General features: G+C 39.1%; 1 protein-coding gene across 3 annotated transcripts; it reads right to left on the bottom strand.

The window, feature by feature from the left end:
- Positions 1–12711: 12711 nt before the first annotated feature.
- LOC141612003 (methyl-CpG-binding domain-containing protein 2-like) lies at positions 12712–18238 on the bottom strand. Of its 3 annotated transcripts, none has more exons than XM_074430703.1 (5): positions 18155–18238; positions 17344–17816; positions 14562–14615; positions 13814–13956; positions 12712–13138 (listed from the first exon to the last, which is right to left on the bottom strand). In XM_074430703.1, exons 2-5 carry the CDS (start codon positions 17811–17813, stop codon positions 13038–13040), a joined length of 768 nt encoding a protein of 255 aa, XP_074286804.1. In that variant the 5' UTR covers positions 17814–17816; positions 18155–18238; the 3' UTR covers positions 12712–13037. The 3 variants fall into 3 exon arrangements, with proteins under 3 accessions (XP_074286804.1, XP_074286803.1, XP_074286802.1); XM_074430702.1 differs by lacking the exon at positions 18155–18238 and adding an exon at positions 17918–18114; XM_074430701.1 differs by lacking the exon at positions 18155–18238 and adding an exon at positions 17980–18082.
- Between the last annotated feature and the right edge of the window lie 285 nt (positions 18239–18523).

Below are 18523 nucleotides of genomic sequence, written 5' to 3' on the forward strand. Positions count from 1 at the left end.
GTTTTGTTAATTACGCGATTAAGGTATATAAACATATTCGTCTTTAGTCTAAAACACTTTTGCCAAAACCTAAAACCTGTTTAAGAGAGAAAGCGATTGGTCCTTCTTCCTAATCGCGTTCTTGACAATTCCGGAGATCGACGGTCGGTTTGCATCGTAGTTTGTGTCGTTGGATTCCTTGCGTCAAGGGTAAGCTTCTAGCATAATTTTTATAACGTTTTGTTGAGATTAGTGAAACCCTAATTTAGTAATTGGGGGTTTTTATGAATAAGTGATTGAATAGTAGTATTCATGTGTATATGTTAGGAGGAGAGTTCATAGAAGAGGCGTTTTGAGACAGCCGTAGATACCGTGCCTTGTGTGCTTTCCAGGTAGGATTTCCTACTCAGTATTAGTCCCATAATGGGATATTGGTGATGTGCTGTAGTTAGTTAATTGATTTGATGGTTGTACTTGTGTTTGTGATTGTGGTTGTGTTGTTGATGGTTCTCGAGATGCGTTCTCGGCTGAGTGGGGTCACTTGCGGGAGTGATCTCACGCCCTAGTTTCGCCCTTAGTGGAACCCGCCACGAAAGGGGATGTGCACATTAATGGACAGGGTTATCGCTCGTACGATGAGCGGGGCTTAGGTGGGAACGGCTGCGGTCCCCCACTGGCGGCTGTAGTCCGGTCCAAAGGGACGATCGGTGATTGAGACGGTTGGGTGGATGTGTGTGTGTGTGGCGGTTCGGCTTTGTCTGTTTGTCTTATTGTTGTTATCTGTTTGATTGTGTGATTAGTACTCGACCCGGTGTTGTTTTGAAAACTGCGGTGATCCATTCGGGGATGGTGAGCGGTATTGAGCGGGTATAGAGATGATACGGGATAGGCCGGGATGGCCACGACGTGACGATAGAGTCTTCCGCGTAGTTTAGCTTTTATTTACATTTCATTTGAGTAGACAGTTTGGATAATGTATCGTACTATCAGTTTGGGTTTCAAGGATTGTATTCATTCATTAAACGATTAATAATAAATGTTGTTTCTTTATCGCTGTTGTTTGATTATCATACCTCGGGCAACCGAGATGGTGATGTCTCCATACCCGAGTGGTCCCGGTAAGGCACTTGGAGTATGGGGGTGTTACAAATGGTATCTGAGCGACGATCCTGAAACCTGTAACCAATGAACCTAATGAACATAGGGAGTCAATTAAAATGAACCCGGGGTAAAAATTGTAGGAGCTAGTGCAAAGGCTTGGGAGACGTCCTAAAGTCGCAAGGGGTCGCCCTACAATTTTGAACCGGTCACGTGGGGAAAATGTGTTTGAGTCATGTGTGTGCTTAATAACTTGTGCAACAAAGTGATGAAATGTGTTGATTGTTTGGTGTTGAAATAGGAAGTTGAGCATGTGAAAGAAGATGATATGTGGAACATGTTAATGAGATGATAACATGTTGGATGTTTATAATGTGGCTTTAATAGCATGATGAATTGATCTTATTGATAGTAGCGTAGATGCGTAGCATATTTACTCATTATCATGTGAATTTATAAAGTTGGCATGTTAGTATACGAATAACATGCGGGTAGCTCTTACGTATTGGGGTACTTGATCGAGTGAGACCGACTCGATCGGGTAGGTTTTTGGTGATTTTGGATCCGTGTTTAAGCGAGTTTTGGGGCACTCGATCGAGTAGCTAGGGGTACTCGATCGAGTAGAAACCACTCGATCGAGTAGCCTAGATACTCGATCGAGTGGGTTAGAGATCGAAGGCTGTTTAGTTACGGGGTTGGTACTCGATCGAGTACATAGGGGCACTCGATCGAGTAGCCTGTTACTCGATCGAGTGGGTCCGGATACTCGATCGAGTAGGTCTTTGGGGCAACGCGTGTTCGTGTTTTGAGGTTTAGTACGCGTGTTTATGTTTATCCCTTTCTTCTATAGCTTCGAGATGCCGCCCAAGAGAAATGCCTTGTACGCGAGAGCCGAGCTTATGACTACGGATGACATCGTTAAGATGTTGGAACACCAAGACGCTCTTACGAGACCCCAAGAGAGTAAATGAAGACAAGGATAAGAGCAAGGAGAAGGAGGTTGACCATGCTAAAGTCGGCCTCTATATCGCGAGGTTTAACCCGAAGGAGTACAAGGGGGTTGAGGAGCCTAACCACCTTGATAGTTGGGAGGAGATGGAGAACATACTAGATTTAGTTCGCTGTCCCGATGAGATGAGAGTGGATCAAGCTGCATTCTATCCGAGGGAGGGTGGCAAGTGGTGGGATTCGGTGAAAGTGAGTGCCAAGGAGATATATACCAACCAAGGGTTACCTGCTATACCTTGGGAGGAGTTTCGTAGGGGTGTGAGGAAGGAGTTCGTACCAGAACATGTGAGGAGTAAGTTGAGGGAGGAGTTCGATAAGTTTAAGATGACGGTGAGATGTCTGTGGGTGAGTACTACGGGCGGTTCAATGAGAAATCCAGGATATGCTTTGAGGACATGGGTTTGAGTGAGGAGAATCTTGCTTTGAGGTTTGAGAGAGGGCTAACCACGACAATCATGGATAAGTTACCCGTGGGAGTCCTTACGATGTGAAGGAAGCGTATGAGAGGGGGCCGGGAGAGCCGAGAGGCTAGTGGAGATGGCTAAGGAGAGGTTAGGTGGAGAGAAGAGGAAGTCGGAGAGCGAGGGTGGTGGCCAATCTAATTTCAAGAAAGGCAACCACAATCAATCTAAGGGGTTTTCTTCTGGGTCCGGGTTTAGTGTTGGAACTTCCTTTGGGAGAGGTCGTGGGAGTGTGAGCAATAGCTGGGGAGTGACTTGCTTTGGATGTGGTGGCGTAGGCCACAAGAGACATGAGTGCACAAGTGCACCGGGATCTTTCCAGAGACCTGCGCAGAGCTTCGCGAGCAACAGACCGGCGGGATCATGGCCAAACCGTGGAGGTCAGAGCTACCAGAGTGGAGGCAACCGCAACGGCGGTAATTCTTATCAGAAGACACCGATGAACAACAACAACAATCAAGGGTCGGGTGCTAAGCCGACCGCATCAGCCAGTACTGTCCAGGGAGGTGGGCAAAAGTCAAGTGGCAAGCTGTTCATGATGGACAAGAAAGCAGCTGAGGAGGATGAGCACGTTATCACCGGTACATTTCTTGTTAATGGCGTTCCTACGTTTGTTTTGTTTGATTCGGGGGCTTCTCAGTCGTTTGTGTCTTCGAGTCATGTAAAGCAGTTGGGTTTGAGGGTATATGAGTCTGTTAGGGAGCAAGTTTTCATACCTTCAGGTGAGTCTGTAACGTGTGGGAGGTTGTTTAGAGACGTGTCCTTGATAGTTGGGCAAGTTGATTTCCCTGTAGACTTGCTAGAGTTTCCTTTTAATGGTTTTGAGATGATAGTTGGGATGGATTGGTTAGGAAAGTATAAAGCTAAGATAGACTGTCATCAAAAGAAAGTGTCCCTACGAGGTCCTAAGGGAGTTAGTGTGTCTTACCGTGGGTTTCTAGTCAAACCCAAAGTTAAGTTGATTGCAATTGCCGCTTTGAAGTCGTATTCGAGGAAGGGATGTCCTCTGATCTTGTGCCATGTGAGAGATGACCGGATAGAGAGCCCGGCAGTTGAGGAGATACCAGTGGTGGGAGAGTATGCAGATGTCTTTCCAGAGGAGATTCCGGGGTTGCCACCGAAGAGGGAGATAGATTTCACCGTTGAGTTGAAGCCAGGGACGGGGCCAATCTCTAAGGCACCGTACCGTATGGGTCCTAAGGAGATGGAGGAGCTTAGGAAGCGATTGGATGAGTTGATAGAGAAGGGATACATTAGACCAAGTGTATCGCCTTGGGGAGCACCAGTTCTTTTCGTGAAGAAGAAGGATGGAACTTTGAGGTTATGCATAGATTACCGGGAGCTGAACCGTGTGACGATAAAGAACAAGTATCCTTTGCCAAGGATAGATGACCTGTTTGATCAGTTGAGTGGTGCAACGGTCTTTTCTAAGATCGATTTGAGGTCAGGGTACCATCAGGTGAAGATTAGAGATGTGGACATACCGAAGACAGCCTTCACGTCGAGGTATGGCCATTATGAGTATGTGGTGATGCCGTTTGGGTTGTCCAATGCGCCGCGGTGTTTATGGATTTGATGAATAGGATCTTTAGACAGTTCTTGGACCAGTTCGTGGTGGTGTTTATCGATGATATCTTAGTCTACTCAAAGACTAAGGAGGAGCATGAGGAGCATCTAAGAATTGTGTTGCAGACGTTGAGAGATCATGAGCTGTATGCTAAGTTGTCCAAGTGTGAGTTTTGGTTGGAGAAAGTTGCTTTTCTGGGGCATGTAATCTCTAAAGATGGGGTAGCTGTGGATCCGGCGAAGATTGAGGCAAAGGACAAAGTGGGAAGCACCAAAGAATGTTGCTTGAGGTGAGGAGTTTCTTGGGTTTAGCCGGATACTACAAAGGTTCGTGAAAGATTTCTCCAAGATAGCTAGACCGATGACGGCGTTGATGAGGAAAGAGAACAGGTTTCGTTGGGATGAGAGTTGTGAGAAGGCGTTCCAAACATTAAAGGAGCGTTTGACCACAGCTCTCCCGTCCTAGCATTACTGAAGGAAGCGAGAATTTCGAGGTTTATACGGATGCCTCGAAGAATGGGTTGGGGTGTGTGTTGATGCGAGAATGGTAAAGTGATCGCCTATGCTTCTAGGCCGTTGAAGCCTTATGAGGAGAATTACCCTACTCATGACCTGGAGTTGGGTGCGGTGGTGTTTGCTCTCAAGATTTGGAGACATTACCTTTATGGAGCAATCTTTAAGGTATTTTCTGATCACAAGAGTCTCAAGTACATCTTCACGCAGAAGGAGTTGAACATGAGACAGAGGAGGTGGATGGAGTTGATTGGTGATTACGACATGGATATCATCTACCATGAAGGAAAGGCCAACGTTGTAGCTGATGCCTTGAGTAGGAAGAGTGTACATTCCTTGTGTACAGCTCTATCTTTGATGAGACCGAGGGATGAGGTAGCGAGCTTTGGGATTCATATGTTGCGAGAGAGAGAGGCTATGGGTGATATGACAAGTACATATGGAGTTCTATGATGATATTCGAGGTAAGCGGGCTTTGGATCCTAAGATAGTGGAGTGGAGAGTCGGAGTAGAGAAAGGGACGGTGTCCGGTTTTCCATCCATACGAGATGGTAGTTTGAGGTTTGATGGTAGGTGGTGTGTTCCTAATGATGAGGAGTTGAAAAAGACGATCATGACAGAAGCGCATTGCACACCATATTCAGTTCATCCAGGTGGAGACAAGCTATACAAGGATTTGAAGAAAACGTTTTGGTGGCCTGGATGAAGAAAGAGACAGTGAGTTTGTGTCCGTTGTTTGACATGCCAGAGAGTTAAAGGGGAACAGAGAAGACCACAAGGTAAGGTTCAGTCCTTGGAGGTGCCCGAGTGGAAGTGGGAATCCATTTCCATGGATTTCATTGTGGGTTTACCTAAGAGTCAACAAGGTAACAATATGATTTGGGTGATAGTAGATCGTCGACCAAGTCACTCACTTCGTTCAATGAAAGATACATGGACTAAGGCACAATTGGCTATGGCCTATCGAAAGAACGTGCTTAAGTTACATGGAGTCCCTAAGGACATAGTGTCTGACAGAGATGCGAGGTTTATATCGAGGTTTTGGAAGGAGTTGCAGGAATCGTTGGGAACAGCTTTGAAGATGAGTACAACATTTCATCCTGCGACAGATGGGCAGACCGAGAGAACAATCAAGACCTTGGAGGATATGTTGAGAGCGTGTGTGATGGATTTCGGTGGTAGGCGGGAGCGAGAGGTTAGACTTGATAGAGTTTTCTTACAATAACAACTATCACACTAGTATTGGTATGGCACCGTTTGAGGCTTTGTATGGGAGGAGATGTAGAAGTCCAATCTGTTGGGACGACAGTCTTTGGCAAAGGGGTTTTAGGACCAGAGATGGTGCATGAGATGGTGGAACAGATTAAGATGATCGGGGAACGGATGAGAGCGGCTCGGGATCGACAGAAGAGTTATGCAGATCTACATCGTCGAGACATAGAGTTTCAAGTTGGGGACCAAGTTCTTCTGAAAGTGTCTCCTATGCGCGGAGTTATGAGATTTGGGAAGAAAGGCAAGCTAAGCCAGAAGTTTATAGGGCCTTATGAGATCTTAGAGCGAGTTGGGGAAGTGGCTTATCGTTTGGCGTTACCGGCTGCTTTGGAGAGAGTACATAATGTGTTTCATGTATCGCAGCTGCGGAAGTATGTGAGTGACCCGTCACATGTGTTGGAAGCAGAGAGCTTAGAGCGGATGAGTCTTTATCATACCTTGAGGTGCCTAAGCGGATCCTAGACCGAAAAGTTAGAAAGACCGGGAGTGGTGAGACAGTGTTGCTTAAGATCCTTTGGTCTAACCACGAGACTGAGGAAGCTACATGGGAGGCGGAGGATATCATGAAAGAGCGTTACCCTTTCCTTTTTGATCAGGTATGTATGGTTACGGGGACGTAACCTTGTTTCTTTTAGGGGGGTAGGAGATGATCGCGAGAGTTTTTAAGGGTTTTTACACCCCTTGTATATGTTGTGTCGGTATGTTGTCGGGATAAGTTGGGTTAGGTAGCATGTTTTACGTTGTGTTTATTTTGACCTTCGAGTCGGGAAGCTTATGGGAGTACCTTTGTTTGGTAGTGGTTTGAACTTCGGGGACGAAGTTCCTTTTAAGGAGGGAAGACCGTAATACTCCGTATTTATGGTCTTGGGGGTACTCTATCGAGTAGCCCTTACTCTGTCAGTAGGGGTGTGTCGCGAGAATAAAATAGTTTCGACTGTTGGGCACTCGATCGAGTAGTCGGGGCACTCGATCGAGTAGGAGGGTACTCGATCGAGTACCTTGGGTACTCGATCGAGTGTCCTTTATCGGGGTTTTTCTCGGGTTTTGTTAATTACGCGATTAAGGTATATAAACATATTCGTCTTTAGTCTAAAACACTTTTGCCAAAACCTAAAACCTGTTTAAGAGAGAAAGCGATTGGTCCTTCTTCCTAATCGCGTTCTTGACAATTCCTGAGATCGACGGTCGGTTTGCATCGTAGTTTGTGTCGTTGGATTCCTTGCGTCAAGGGTAAGCTTCTAGCATAATTTTTATAACGTTTTGTTGAGATTAGTGAAACCCTAATTTAGTAATTAGGGGTTTTTATGAATAAGTGATTGAATAGTAGTATTCATGTGTATATGTTAGGAGGAGAGTTCATAGAAGAGGCGTTTTGACAGTTTGTAGATACCGTCCTTGTGTGCTTTCCGGGTAGGATTTCTACTCGGTATTAGTCCCATAATGGGATATTGGTGATGTCTTTGTAGTTAGTTAATTGATTTGATGGTTGTACTTGTGTTTGTGATTGTGGTTGTGTTGTTGATGGTTCTCGAGATGCGTTCTCTACGGAGTGGGGTCACTTGCGGGAGTGATCTCACGCCCTAGTTTCGCCCTTAGTGGAACCCGCCACGAAAGGGGATGTGCACATTAATGGACGGGGTTATCGCTCGTACGATGAGCGGGGCTTAGGTGGGAACGGCTGCGTCCCCATCGGCGGGGGTCCATGGGACGATCGATGATTGAGACGGTTGGGTGGATGTGTGTGTGTGTGGCGGTTCGGTTCATTTCTGTTTGTCTTATTGTTGTTATCTGTTTTGATTGTGTGATTAGTCGACCCGGTGTTGTTTTGAAAACTGCGGTGATCCATTCGGGATGGTGAGCGGTATTGAGCGGTATAGAGATGATACGGGATAGCTGGGATGGCCACGACGTGACGATAGAGTCTTCCGCTGTAGTTTAGCTTTTATTTACATTTCAGTTTGAGTAGACAGTTTGGATAATGTATCGTACTATCAGTTTGGGTTTCAAGGATTGTATTCATTCATTAAACGATTAATAATAAATGTTGTTTCTTTATCGCTGTTGTTTGATTATCATACCTCGGGCAACCGAGATGGTGATGTCTCCATACCTGAGTGGTCCTGGTAAGGCACTCGGAGTATGGGGGTGTTACAGGGTTTGTGTCGGCTGTATATGGGTGAAGACGGATGTGGTAATAGTGGTGGCTATGGCGTGATGAAGTAGATGGACGACAAGCAGGAAGGTTGGCAATAAGAGGGTTTACGGGGTTGGGAAATTGGGTTTTCCTAGATTGACTTTATTGTTAAAAAAAAACTACTGCGCACTAATTAATGAAAGGTGCATACGGCTTTATGAACGGGATACCCGCCGGAGATGGTATAAGTCGACCATCTCCGGCCGGCGGATTAACCACGAGATTGTAGACAAGCGGAAGTGTTTTTGAGAAGATCGAGTTTTAGGCTGATACCATGTTAATAATATAAGGGAGAGTATAACTGAATGAGATGATTATTATTAATGAAATCGGTTACATATATAGTAGACCGTCTTGGATAATCCAAGAATATTCCTAATATTCTATAGGATATTATTATGATACCCATAATAATATCTTTACTAATATCTTATACTAACTAATATCTCTAATAATTCTTATAGCATTCATGACGATAAATCAAACAAAATCTCACATGACTATATTTTGTCTTAAATAATATCAAAGATTCCCTACGATCATAAATAGTGTCATTTTGGTCAATGTTACCTTTGGATTGATATGAAGGAAGTACTATTTAGTGACCATTAGTCCATTATGATTACAAAACTTGAAAAAGATAGTCTTTCACTTAAGTTATTAGGAGATCATTATTCCATATTGATCACTTTGTGTATATTTACAAACAAACAAACTATACCATTTGATCCTCCTAATCGGTCATTGTAAAACAAATGGATCCCTCCTATATATCAATTTATATCCGCTTAATCTTTTTTACTCGTGATGGTACTAAAATTCATATGACCATGTTCCATTTGAGGGAGTACGAAAAAGAAAAGTGAAAATAGAATTATGTTGGCAAGATAACTGAGAGGCTTCGTAACCTTTTTATTGTTAATTTTGGCTCAAAGTGACTTTTTTCATATTTCTCTATCCACTAATTTAAAAGATTTGTGACACCTCAGACTTTTCTCGCTCCTAAAACATCCAAGCTAAAATTGGGCTTAGTTGTAGTCTGTTCAATGAATATACATGAGCTAAATTAGGCATATTCTTTAAATTGAAATGTTAATAAAATTCACAAGTTCACAATATACAAGATTTGTCGTGCAAAACATTAGCTTGTAGACTTTTTAAGATAAAAATCCATTCTCTTTCTATGATAAAAAGTGTGTGCCTAAAATTTTTGCTATTAGCGAAAAGTTTGTGTGATAAAATTACAGTAAAGTGGATTATAATTTAATGTACTCTACATCAGATAATATAGTTTTTGAGTTTAAATTTAAAATTTTTGAGTTTCATTATAAAGTTTTTGAGTTCATTACTTAAATATTAATCTAAAAAAATTACATTATAACTCAAAAAAATTACATATAAGTTCAGAAAAATTTGATTTTTGACGTTATAAAAGTAAAATGTCAACTTATAAACTTTCTAGAACTCAAAAAAACAAAAAACAAAATATACAAAAACTCAAAAACTCATTAAGTGTGAACTGTGAAGTAATACATCTGATGTACAATCTTTTTTCTCATAAAATTATATCATTAGCTTTATGTGAAAAATATTTTCCTAATACTACTTAGTTCTCTTGATTAAATTTGACTTTCAGTTTTTTTTCTTAAATAAAGTTTAAAGAAGAGAAACCGTGAAAAAATAATGATTATAAGTTGACATTTTACCATATAAATGTGATTCGTATCTATTTTATTATATCTGGTACCATTTTGAGTTTAGATTATCAAATGGTCTTATAGAAAATTTAATTTGTATTTGAGAGTATGGTGACGGAGAGGGCATATTGGAGGGAAATGATACATGTGAATTTTAGTATTTGATGTTTTTTTTTGACATATTTAGTATTTTTATTTAATTTAAAAAAACTTAAATTATTGGTTCTTCTCTACTTTATTACACCTTTTTACCAACCACTTTCTTATATATTTTACTTGGTTTACTTTTAAGGCATTCCAGATCCTTAATTCTATTTCGGTTTTCAAAATCGTTCTAATCTTTTCTCTCGATTTAAATTTTAAGATTTTATAAAAGAAATCCGGAATTCGATTTTAAAACCTCTAAGTTTACCTTGACTTTCCATTACATTTTCGCTCTCCCTTTTGTTTTTCATTTTCTCTTTTCTATTCGCATTTTGAGGTGTGCGTTCACCCATGAACAGTTCTAAAGGATGATTCATGTCAGCCGATCCCAAATCATTTTGGGATTAAGGCTCTGATATTGTTGTTGTATTTTAGAAGACCTACTTCATTATTTATGGTAGCATTTATAATCCTACAATTTTTTCTCCGTTTCATTAATAATTTTATGTTTTGTACAAAGCAATAGTTAAGAGTGTTATCTTTAGGTGAACAATTAAATCTGGAAGATGCATGAGACTTGTCTACACTGTGAATTTGTACGTAGTTTCAAGTTTCAACATGCAATGTTTATCTGGGTTTGAGATGTGGACAAAGAAAGGACCAATCGCTAGCTAAGCTTGATTTGACAATTCCATTTAAATGAATGGAGTCAAGTAAATTGGGCCATCATTTGCATAAATGCACGGCAAATATAGACCATGGAATTGTGAGGAATTGCAATTTGCAATATTGTGATGTGATCTATAATGTTCTTTGTGTTGTGTGAGGAAAATAATGTAATTCACACCATAAATTCTCATTGAAAACGGTCACTATCCGTCACAAGCTAAAGACGGATATTGGTCATCTCACAAAATGTATATGGATACTGCAGGTGGGGGGAAATGGATCCTCCCACTTGCATTCTATGAGAGGGTCACCATCGTTCTTCAGCTTGTGACGGATAGTAGCCGTCTTCAATGAGACGGACTGAATCGACAAATTTGCATTAAAAATCACTTTTACTTGTATATAATAGTCATGCTACTATAGATTCCGCATGTATTTGTAAATTGACTTTTCATTAATTTTTTATATTTCATCTCATCATATTTTGTTATGAGAAAAATAAAGATAATTTTATTAGAAAACTAATCAAGAGAGCTGCCAAAAAAAAAAAAAAAAAACTAATTAAGAGAATTGAATAAATTCATCATAAATCTGTATTTTAATTAAACACAGTATTTTTTTTACCCCAAACCTAATGATTTCAAATTATAAATTTTCTCACATTTTTTTTGATGGGTTAAGTCATTCTTTAATAATAATAATAATAACACTACTAAATTGATAAAATATTTAGCAATTTAAATTTTATAGATTTATGCCAATTTTTATTTTATTTTATTTAGAATTTTATGAAAAGTTTGTAGTTTGATCAGAAGATTATATTTTAGTGAAAATATATAAATTTAATAAAAGAAATTCTCATTTGTTTTCTTTTTTAACTAAATCTCTTTTGGAAGGAAAATTTGTAAAAATGCTTAGTCTCTTACTATGCATGGAACTTTTTTTTTACTGTTGAAATGGTATTTTAATCAAAAATAAACAAATGATTGGAATCAATAAGGTATTATATAAAGCCTTAACTGTGGTAAAATGTTACGGTAAAATAAATGTCATTTTAAGAGTACTATATATGGAAACTATAGTCACCCTAAACTTATAGAGATTGCCTCTTTAAAGTAATGTCTTATTTGACTATTGTTTTAAAAATAAAAATGCAAATACAAATTCTTATTTGTGATGGACATATCTGTCACAAACTTGCGACGGGTTAAGTATTACTCATGTGGGTATAAAATAAAAGTAGAGTGCTTAGGAAATAGCAATCTGTTTTGTGTTATCTATCCACATAAATAATACTTGATCCGTTGGCCGTTGCAAGCTTGTGACGGATATGCCAGTCACAAAGGAGACTTGCAAAAGCTGAGAAACTACGGACCCCTATCCCAAAATCTAGGTTAGGATTTGGATAAGATAACATGTGACAGAGTCAAGAAATACAATTACGTGCTTAGAAAGTAGCATGTTAGTTGTGAAGTGAGTAGTTGACCATCTAAGTATAAGGTAACGCTGAAGCTACTAAACTAGATAGAGTTTAGTTCACTACTTGGAAATAGAGTGGATTGGAATGAGAAATCATAGAAGTATGGGATTCCAATTCCATACCTTGCAAAACATGTTTGATTCATTAGAAAAATAAACATGAAGGAATGAAGTTTGAATCCATAGAGAGGAGGTGGTATGGGATTCCGAGGGGTTGGGGTGGAATGAAAATCCATCAAGATTCTAACTCCATTCCAAAATACCTCAACCAAACACTAGAATGATGAGAATCCATTCCATTCCAAACCTCACAACCAAACACCCCCTGTTTACTACGTTGAATGCTGACCATCTTCTTATGGGTTCATTGCTTTTATTGTCTATATGGGCTTATACTCCTTTTATTTATTCATTTCGGCCTTACTCACTGACTACCCAATCATTTTAGTTACCTTTGGTATCAACAAAAGCAGAACGGTTTGAGGATCACGAGTCATGAAGCCTTGTCGACTTTATCAACTTAATTAGTTTGTGTGTCCAGCTCTCTATTTGTTGAACATACTGATTCATTTTTATAAACAACGCGTAATGACTAATGTTGTCTTTCAGAATGCAGGTTGTATATATGGAGTAACCTAAAATGCATCACCATTTCTTCCATTCAAACGATATAAACTTAATGCTTCCGCAAAAGAAACAGCCAATATATACAACCCCGTTATCAATCTTACCTTAAAACGCACATTCATCATCATCCCATCAACCAAGCCGTCTCTTAAACTGTTCTTCAAATATCATTTCATTATACTCCCACTACCTTGACCAACACCTTCTATCAAGGGGCAAAAAAAGAAAAAACGATATGCAAAGTTTTGAATCTCACAAGTCAAAGACTATCTGCAGGTTAGAAGGGACCTTTGGTCATTATGCATTGCACCTCATTATATAAACATCGAGTCACTGTACGTTCTTCGCTGCTGGCTGCGACCTCTTTTTCCTAGGGATAGTCACGTCTTTAAAACTGTCAGACTCACCAAGTTGCAAGGCCGCAGGATTATCTGTGGCAAGCCATGACTAATTATTGCATATACTAACATCAAGTGTTTGGAATTTCTTATCTGATCTAACTCATAATGAATGTACTCCATAGTAAAAAAAACAAAACAAACATCAAAGCATGAATTTGTTGGGTGTTCAATAGTTACCCATATTATACGCAACAACGAAAACATTACCTTAGTGCCTCAACAGCCACCAATCACCATAGGTGTTAACTTAAAAAGACTATGTCTGCTAATCTAATCCCCTTGTTGAATACTCCCTTTGTTTCATCGGATGGTTTATGTTAACAGTTTTTCGGCAACCAACACAAAAGGTCAACTTTTACAGTTAAGACTGAATTTGGACGAAAAACGTTCACCTTCATTAGTACTGTAGCAGTTATCATTTTTTCAATTAATGAAGATTTCAGTGGCAAGCCTGGCAGTCCTTCCTAATTTAATTGTCATCTCAGCACACTATGACAGGCTGACGAACTCGGCCTTTAGCAATCTTTTCTTGACCATTCCATAATTTACCTCCTTAAAAGTAACTTAGCCAAAAGGCCGTTCAATAAAACAATACAAAGTGATTTGTGCAATTGATAAATGATCCGAGTACTAGGAATAGACAGAGTAGTTTATAAACAGTGATACAAATACAGAACAGGAAACATTCATCAAACAAAGACACACCTTGGGCAGTTTCACAAAGGGAATGCTTAAAAGGAGTAGACCACTTTCTAGTGTAGTTCTTCTGAAGAGGTTTTGGTGTTTTAAATGAAAATTGGGAAAGAGTTACCCCTTCTCTTTCGAATTCTGGATGCTTCATCAAGTACCTGCGTGAATACACATGTAAGAAATTAAATATATGAAATAAATCATACAAGAATGTTGGCGTTAGAACAAACATATGGCCACCCAACATGCATCTAAAAGGTCGTACGAGTAATATTTACCAATTATTCTATCAGCCGTATCAGGTTGTATGAATATACCTTCTTGGCCGTTCTGACAAGGTGCATACATTTGTCTGGTTATGTTATCTTTTTATATGTAACGACAAAAACACCTAAAATAGCCCCCAAAATCATGGTATCAAATATCAGTTTCAGACTTGATCAGTTTTTGCAGCCTAACAATGATCATTTCAATATAAATGTTGCCGGGGCACCTTAAAATGCGGCCATGATAAGTTCCAAAATCTTGGTAACTAAGTTGCACATCAGTGTTACATATATTTAATACCATGCTCAAAACCACTTCACCAATTTTAGAGTCTTTTAAAGTTACAATTACATAAAAGTAATCCTACGTCCCAAAATGGTCACAAGACTTACAACACCACCTGCATTTGTTTTTCCCAGAACTCCATTCCAAGTAACAAATATCCATAAGTAACAAAAAAGGATGGAGAATTTTGTAGTAGAAAGTAGAAACATACTTGTGAACCTCAACGATTGACCGCAGTCTCTTGCCGGTAGGAGAAGTATAGTACCTGGAAAAATTTGTGCGAACTGTTACATCAAAGCATGATATGGCATTTCTGAGTTCTGACATCATGAACTCGATTAGTAACATGACTAGCAATGAGTTCTGAGTAATAAAGTAGATGAACTCGCTCATAGTCTTGCATATAGATCCTGCCCATTGCTATAAAAAATGTGATGCAAGTATGACTAGCAATGAGTTCTGAGTAATAATGTAGATAAACAACCTTCATAGTCTTGCATATAGATCCTTCCCATTGCTAAAAAAAATGTGATGCAAATATGCATTTATGCAATATTACTCTGAATTAATCCCTCTCTCCCAATCATTTGTTTGCCTTTGATTAAAATACCCCTCACAAATAATAAAGAAGGCAAACAAATGACTGAGACAAAGAGAGTAGTAAGAAAAAATTTTCTCCTAGTTCTTCAGCAAACTCAACAACAGCCAAAAGTGTGGCAGAAGCAGAAGAAGTTACAAGTAACCTACAGCAACAAAAGAAAGCACTCGACCACAGATGACGTACAAATGTAGTAGCAATTATAGCTAGGGGTGTAATGTGTAAACGGTTTGAGGATCCCGAGTCATGAGGCCTCAGAAATGTCAGAATCTATGTATCTGGTATGAGCCAAGCTTGACCCAATACCAGCTGAGCTCGAGTTCAAGTTCGAGGTGAGCTTTTGTCGAAAAAAGAATATTCTGAGTACTGGATTTGAAAAGTAAGATGACAGAGAAAAATGAAAAGAACCGAATCCGAGCCTGCCTCAAGATGATCTTCATATGATTCCGAGGCGCTTAACGAGCTTTGAGCAAGCTTAGATCGGCTTGGTTATGTTCGCAATAATGCAAATGAGAAGCATAATCGCAAAACAAATGAAAAATGCAGTCCATAGACAAGCCAACTAAAGAACAACAATAACTAAATTAAAACAAGAATATGAACAACTCCACAAGAAACCCCCCACCAATTACTAGGATGGCAGTGGAACGGCTTCAACATGATCCAAAACTGATCTTATTTCTTCTCTAATCACCTATTCATATCCAAACGCGAACCATAAAACAAAACTTCACAACCCAGAACAGATCCATGATAGTTTTTATGTAACCTAGTCTAAAACTTACCAAAAACTCAATTTGAAGTAATTCAATGTTCCATAGAATCAATTTTTTTTTTTTAAATTTCAAATTTAACTTAAAAGATGAGAAATTATAATAGCATTCATATGGTTAGTAAAATTTGTGTAAAATTACAGTAAAGTTGCAAAAACATATAGAAAGAAACCTACATCTCCTAATCGAAATCCAATAGAAGTGTCACAAATCAGATAAAATAAAACCACTTTGTAAGTTGTAAGTGTAAAATGTAATTGTCATACTAAATAAAATAATAAAAACATAACTGTTTCAATAACATAAAATAAGAAGCGGAACAGAATTCAAAGTATCTGCTCTTTCATGTACACTTTTCACTCGATCATGTACATTTTTTCAAAAAATTGACATACACATACACTACCCTTTCTGTCCTCCCTCCCTCCTTCCCTAATAATTACCCACCATCTCCACTACCTTCCCAACCACCCTGTCTCCACCTCAATTAGCCACCTGATCTTCTCCAACATCGTCACTGTCGGGTTCTGTTTCATCGCCTCCATCCCATCGTCACACTTGAGCAGACCGTGGACCCATCCGAATCCGAAATCATAACCCCATAAAAGAAAACAATATTTTTTGCCAAACAATCGCAATCTGCTCGCTAATGTCATTTTTGGCAAACAAATTGAGCAGCACATTCAAGCAGGAGGTCCTAATGTCATAAAGGATTTGGTCACAGAAGTGTAAACTTTATTGCGATTGTTTGGCAAACAAATTTCTGTCATGGATGATACTTAATAAAAAAAAACAATGGATATTTATCCATAAAGGAAATTCTCGTCACATTTTTGCTCAATCTCTCATAGCTACACAGGGAAGGCACATTTAACACAACGACAGAAGTAGATTAAATAATCTTCTGTCATTCTGTGACCAAAATAGGAAATCCCAAAAGTAAGAAAACTAAATCTAGAAAGTTTGGATTGTATTCAGAATGAAATAGATCGGTAAAGGATTTGGGTTACGTTTACGGATCTAAGCTGAAGAGCTTTATCTCTAGCTAAGATCCATCACACAACAACACAAATCCCACCAAAGCGCAAAGGAACAGGCCAAAATGTATGGAATTTTACCCAGAAGGCCCTAACTACCATTTATATGGTTTTAAGCAGACAAGATCAAACACACATTTTTTATCAAAATAAGTAACCCATTAAATTACAAGGCATGGATGCCCCACCCAATTAGAAGCCAAGTAAGTCCATTGTTATGGCTACTTTGGAATGGAATGGAACGGATTTGATCCATTCCATTGTTTGGTTGGGGTGATTTGGAATGGAGTTAGATACCAACAAACTTCATTCCTCCTACAAATTTATGGTGAACCAAACAACATTAAGCAAGTGATACTATCAAACTCCATTCGATCCATTTCATTCCGGCTTGTTGAACCAAAAGACCCCGCGGCATCTCTAAATTTCTAATATATGTGATACATGCATTATCATCAGAAAGCAGAAAAATTATATGTACGCAACTTTACCCTTAACTAGCGGAATTATATCAAACATAGTTTCGAATAGACGCATTATCATCAAAATTAACAAAAAAAGGCAAAAAAACAGGAGATTACATACACATCAGCGAAATTGTAACTGCCTTGGCCGCGAATCCTGAGCTCTCGATCCCAACCAGGAGGAGGCTGAGCAATACTAGGTTTATCAATGGCCCACAACCTACTTCCATCAGGCTCTATATCAGAAGGATCATGACATGTAATATCAGGTCTCCACTCCCTAGCTAAGTCACATGTAAAGGGTTGTTCCACTACATGCTCCCTAATTTCCTGATACTTCTCTTTAGTTGGTATAAACCTCCATTTATAGCACATTGCACATTGCACTGTGAATGCCCCTACTGAGGGTAGTACCAGTACTGGTTCTGTGTCTGATACGAGTTCCGGTTCCGGTTCGGGGACGGGGACGATTTCCATGCCATTAGTAGTAGCATCATCATTACAAGTGTTTGGGGGTTTGTATACAACTATTTGTCTGTCATTGTTTTCCAGGGTTTCTATTTCTGGTAATTCTTCTTGTTGTTGCTCCATTACCTGAAAAAACAAATACCCATACCAACTGAAAACATAAAATACAGATCTAAAGAGACAATATATGAAAATTACTGCAGTAAAGTAAAAGAAGGAAAAATTACAAAATAATTGGTTGTGGGGTGAGGGAATGAAGCAATAAAGTAAGAGTAAAAGCAGCAGAGACCGATGAAGTAAAACAACTCCTAATAAAGATGAACACAAAATTCTCCATTTAAGAGTTAAGACGGGTAATATCCGTCTTAAGAAAATGATTTTAAAAGGGAAAACAAACAAAAAAGAGAAAAAAAAGAAGACCTTTGTTGAAGAATATTGACAAAAAAACACAATATACTCCGTACAGGATAATTGATACGTGAAGGAATTAGAATGTCTTGCGCATTTCGATGACCTTTGAATTTCGGATGTGACTAAACAAAAGATTCAGGTTTTTTTTTTTTTTTTTTAATCTAAGAGAAAAACAGTTGTATACATAATTACACGCATTTCGTCCTGCTACACCCTTTGCTCCCTTTTCCAACGATGCACACAATTCCATGCTTTGTAGCCTGTCAAACGGGCCGGGTCACGGGTGGGTTAGGTCTTGGGACGGATCAAAATGTCCATAATTCCATGTTATTTAGGGGGTCAAGTTAATTAGATCATCAACATTTTAATTCCTAATCTCATTTTTTATTTATCTTAACATGTCCCTCTCAACCAAAAGTCAT

This window comes from Silene latifolia, chromosome 11, assembly GCF_048544455.1.
Source record: "Silene latifolia isolate original U9 population chromosome 11, ASM4854445v1, whole genome shotgun sequence".
In the NCBI taxonomy this organism is placed as follows: Eukaryota; Viridiplantae; Streptophyta; class Magnoliopsida; order Caryophyllales; family Caryophyllaceae; genus Silene; species Silene latifolia.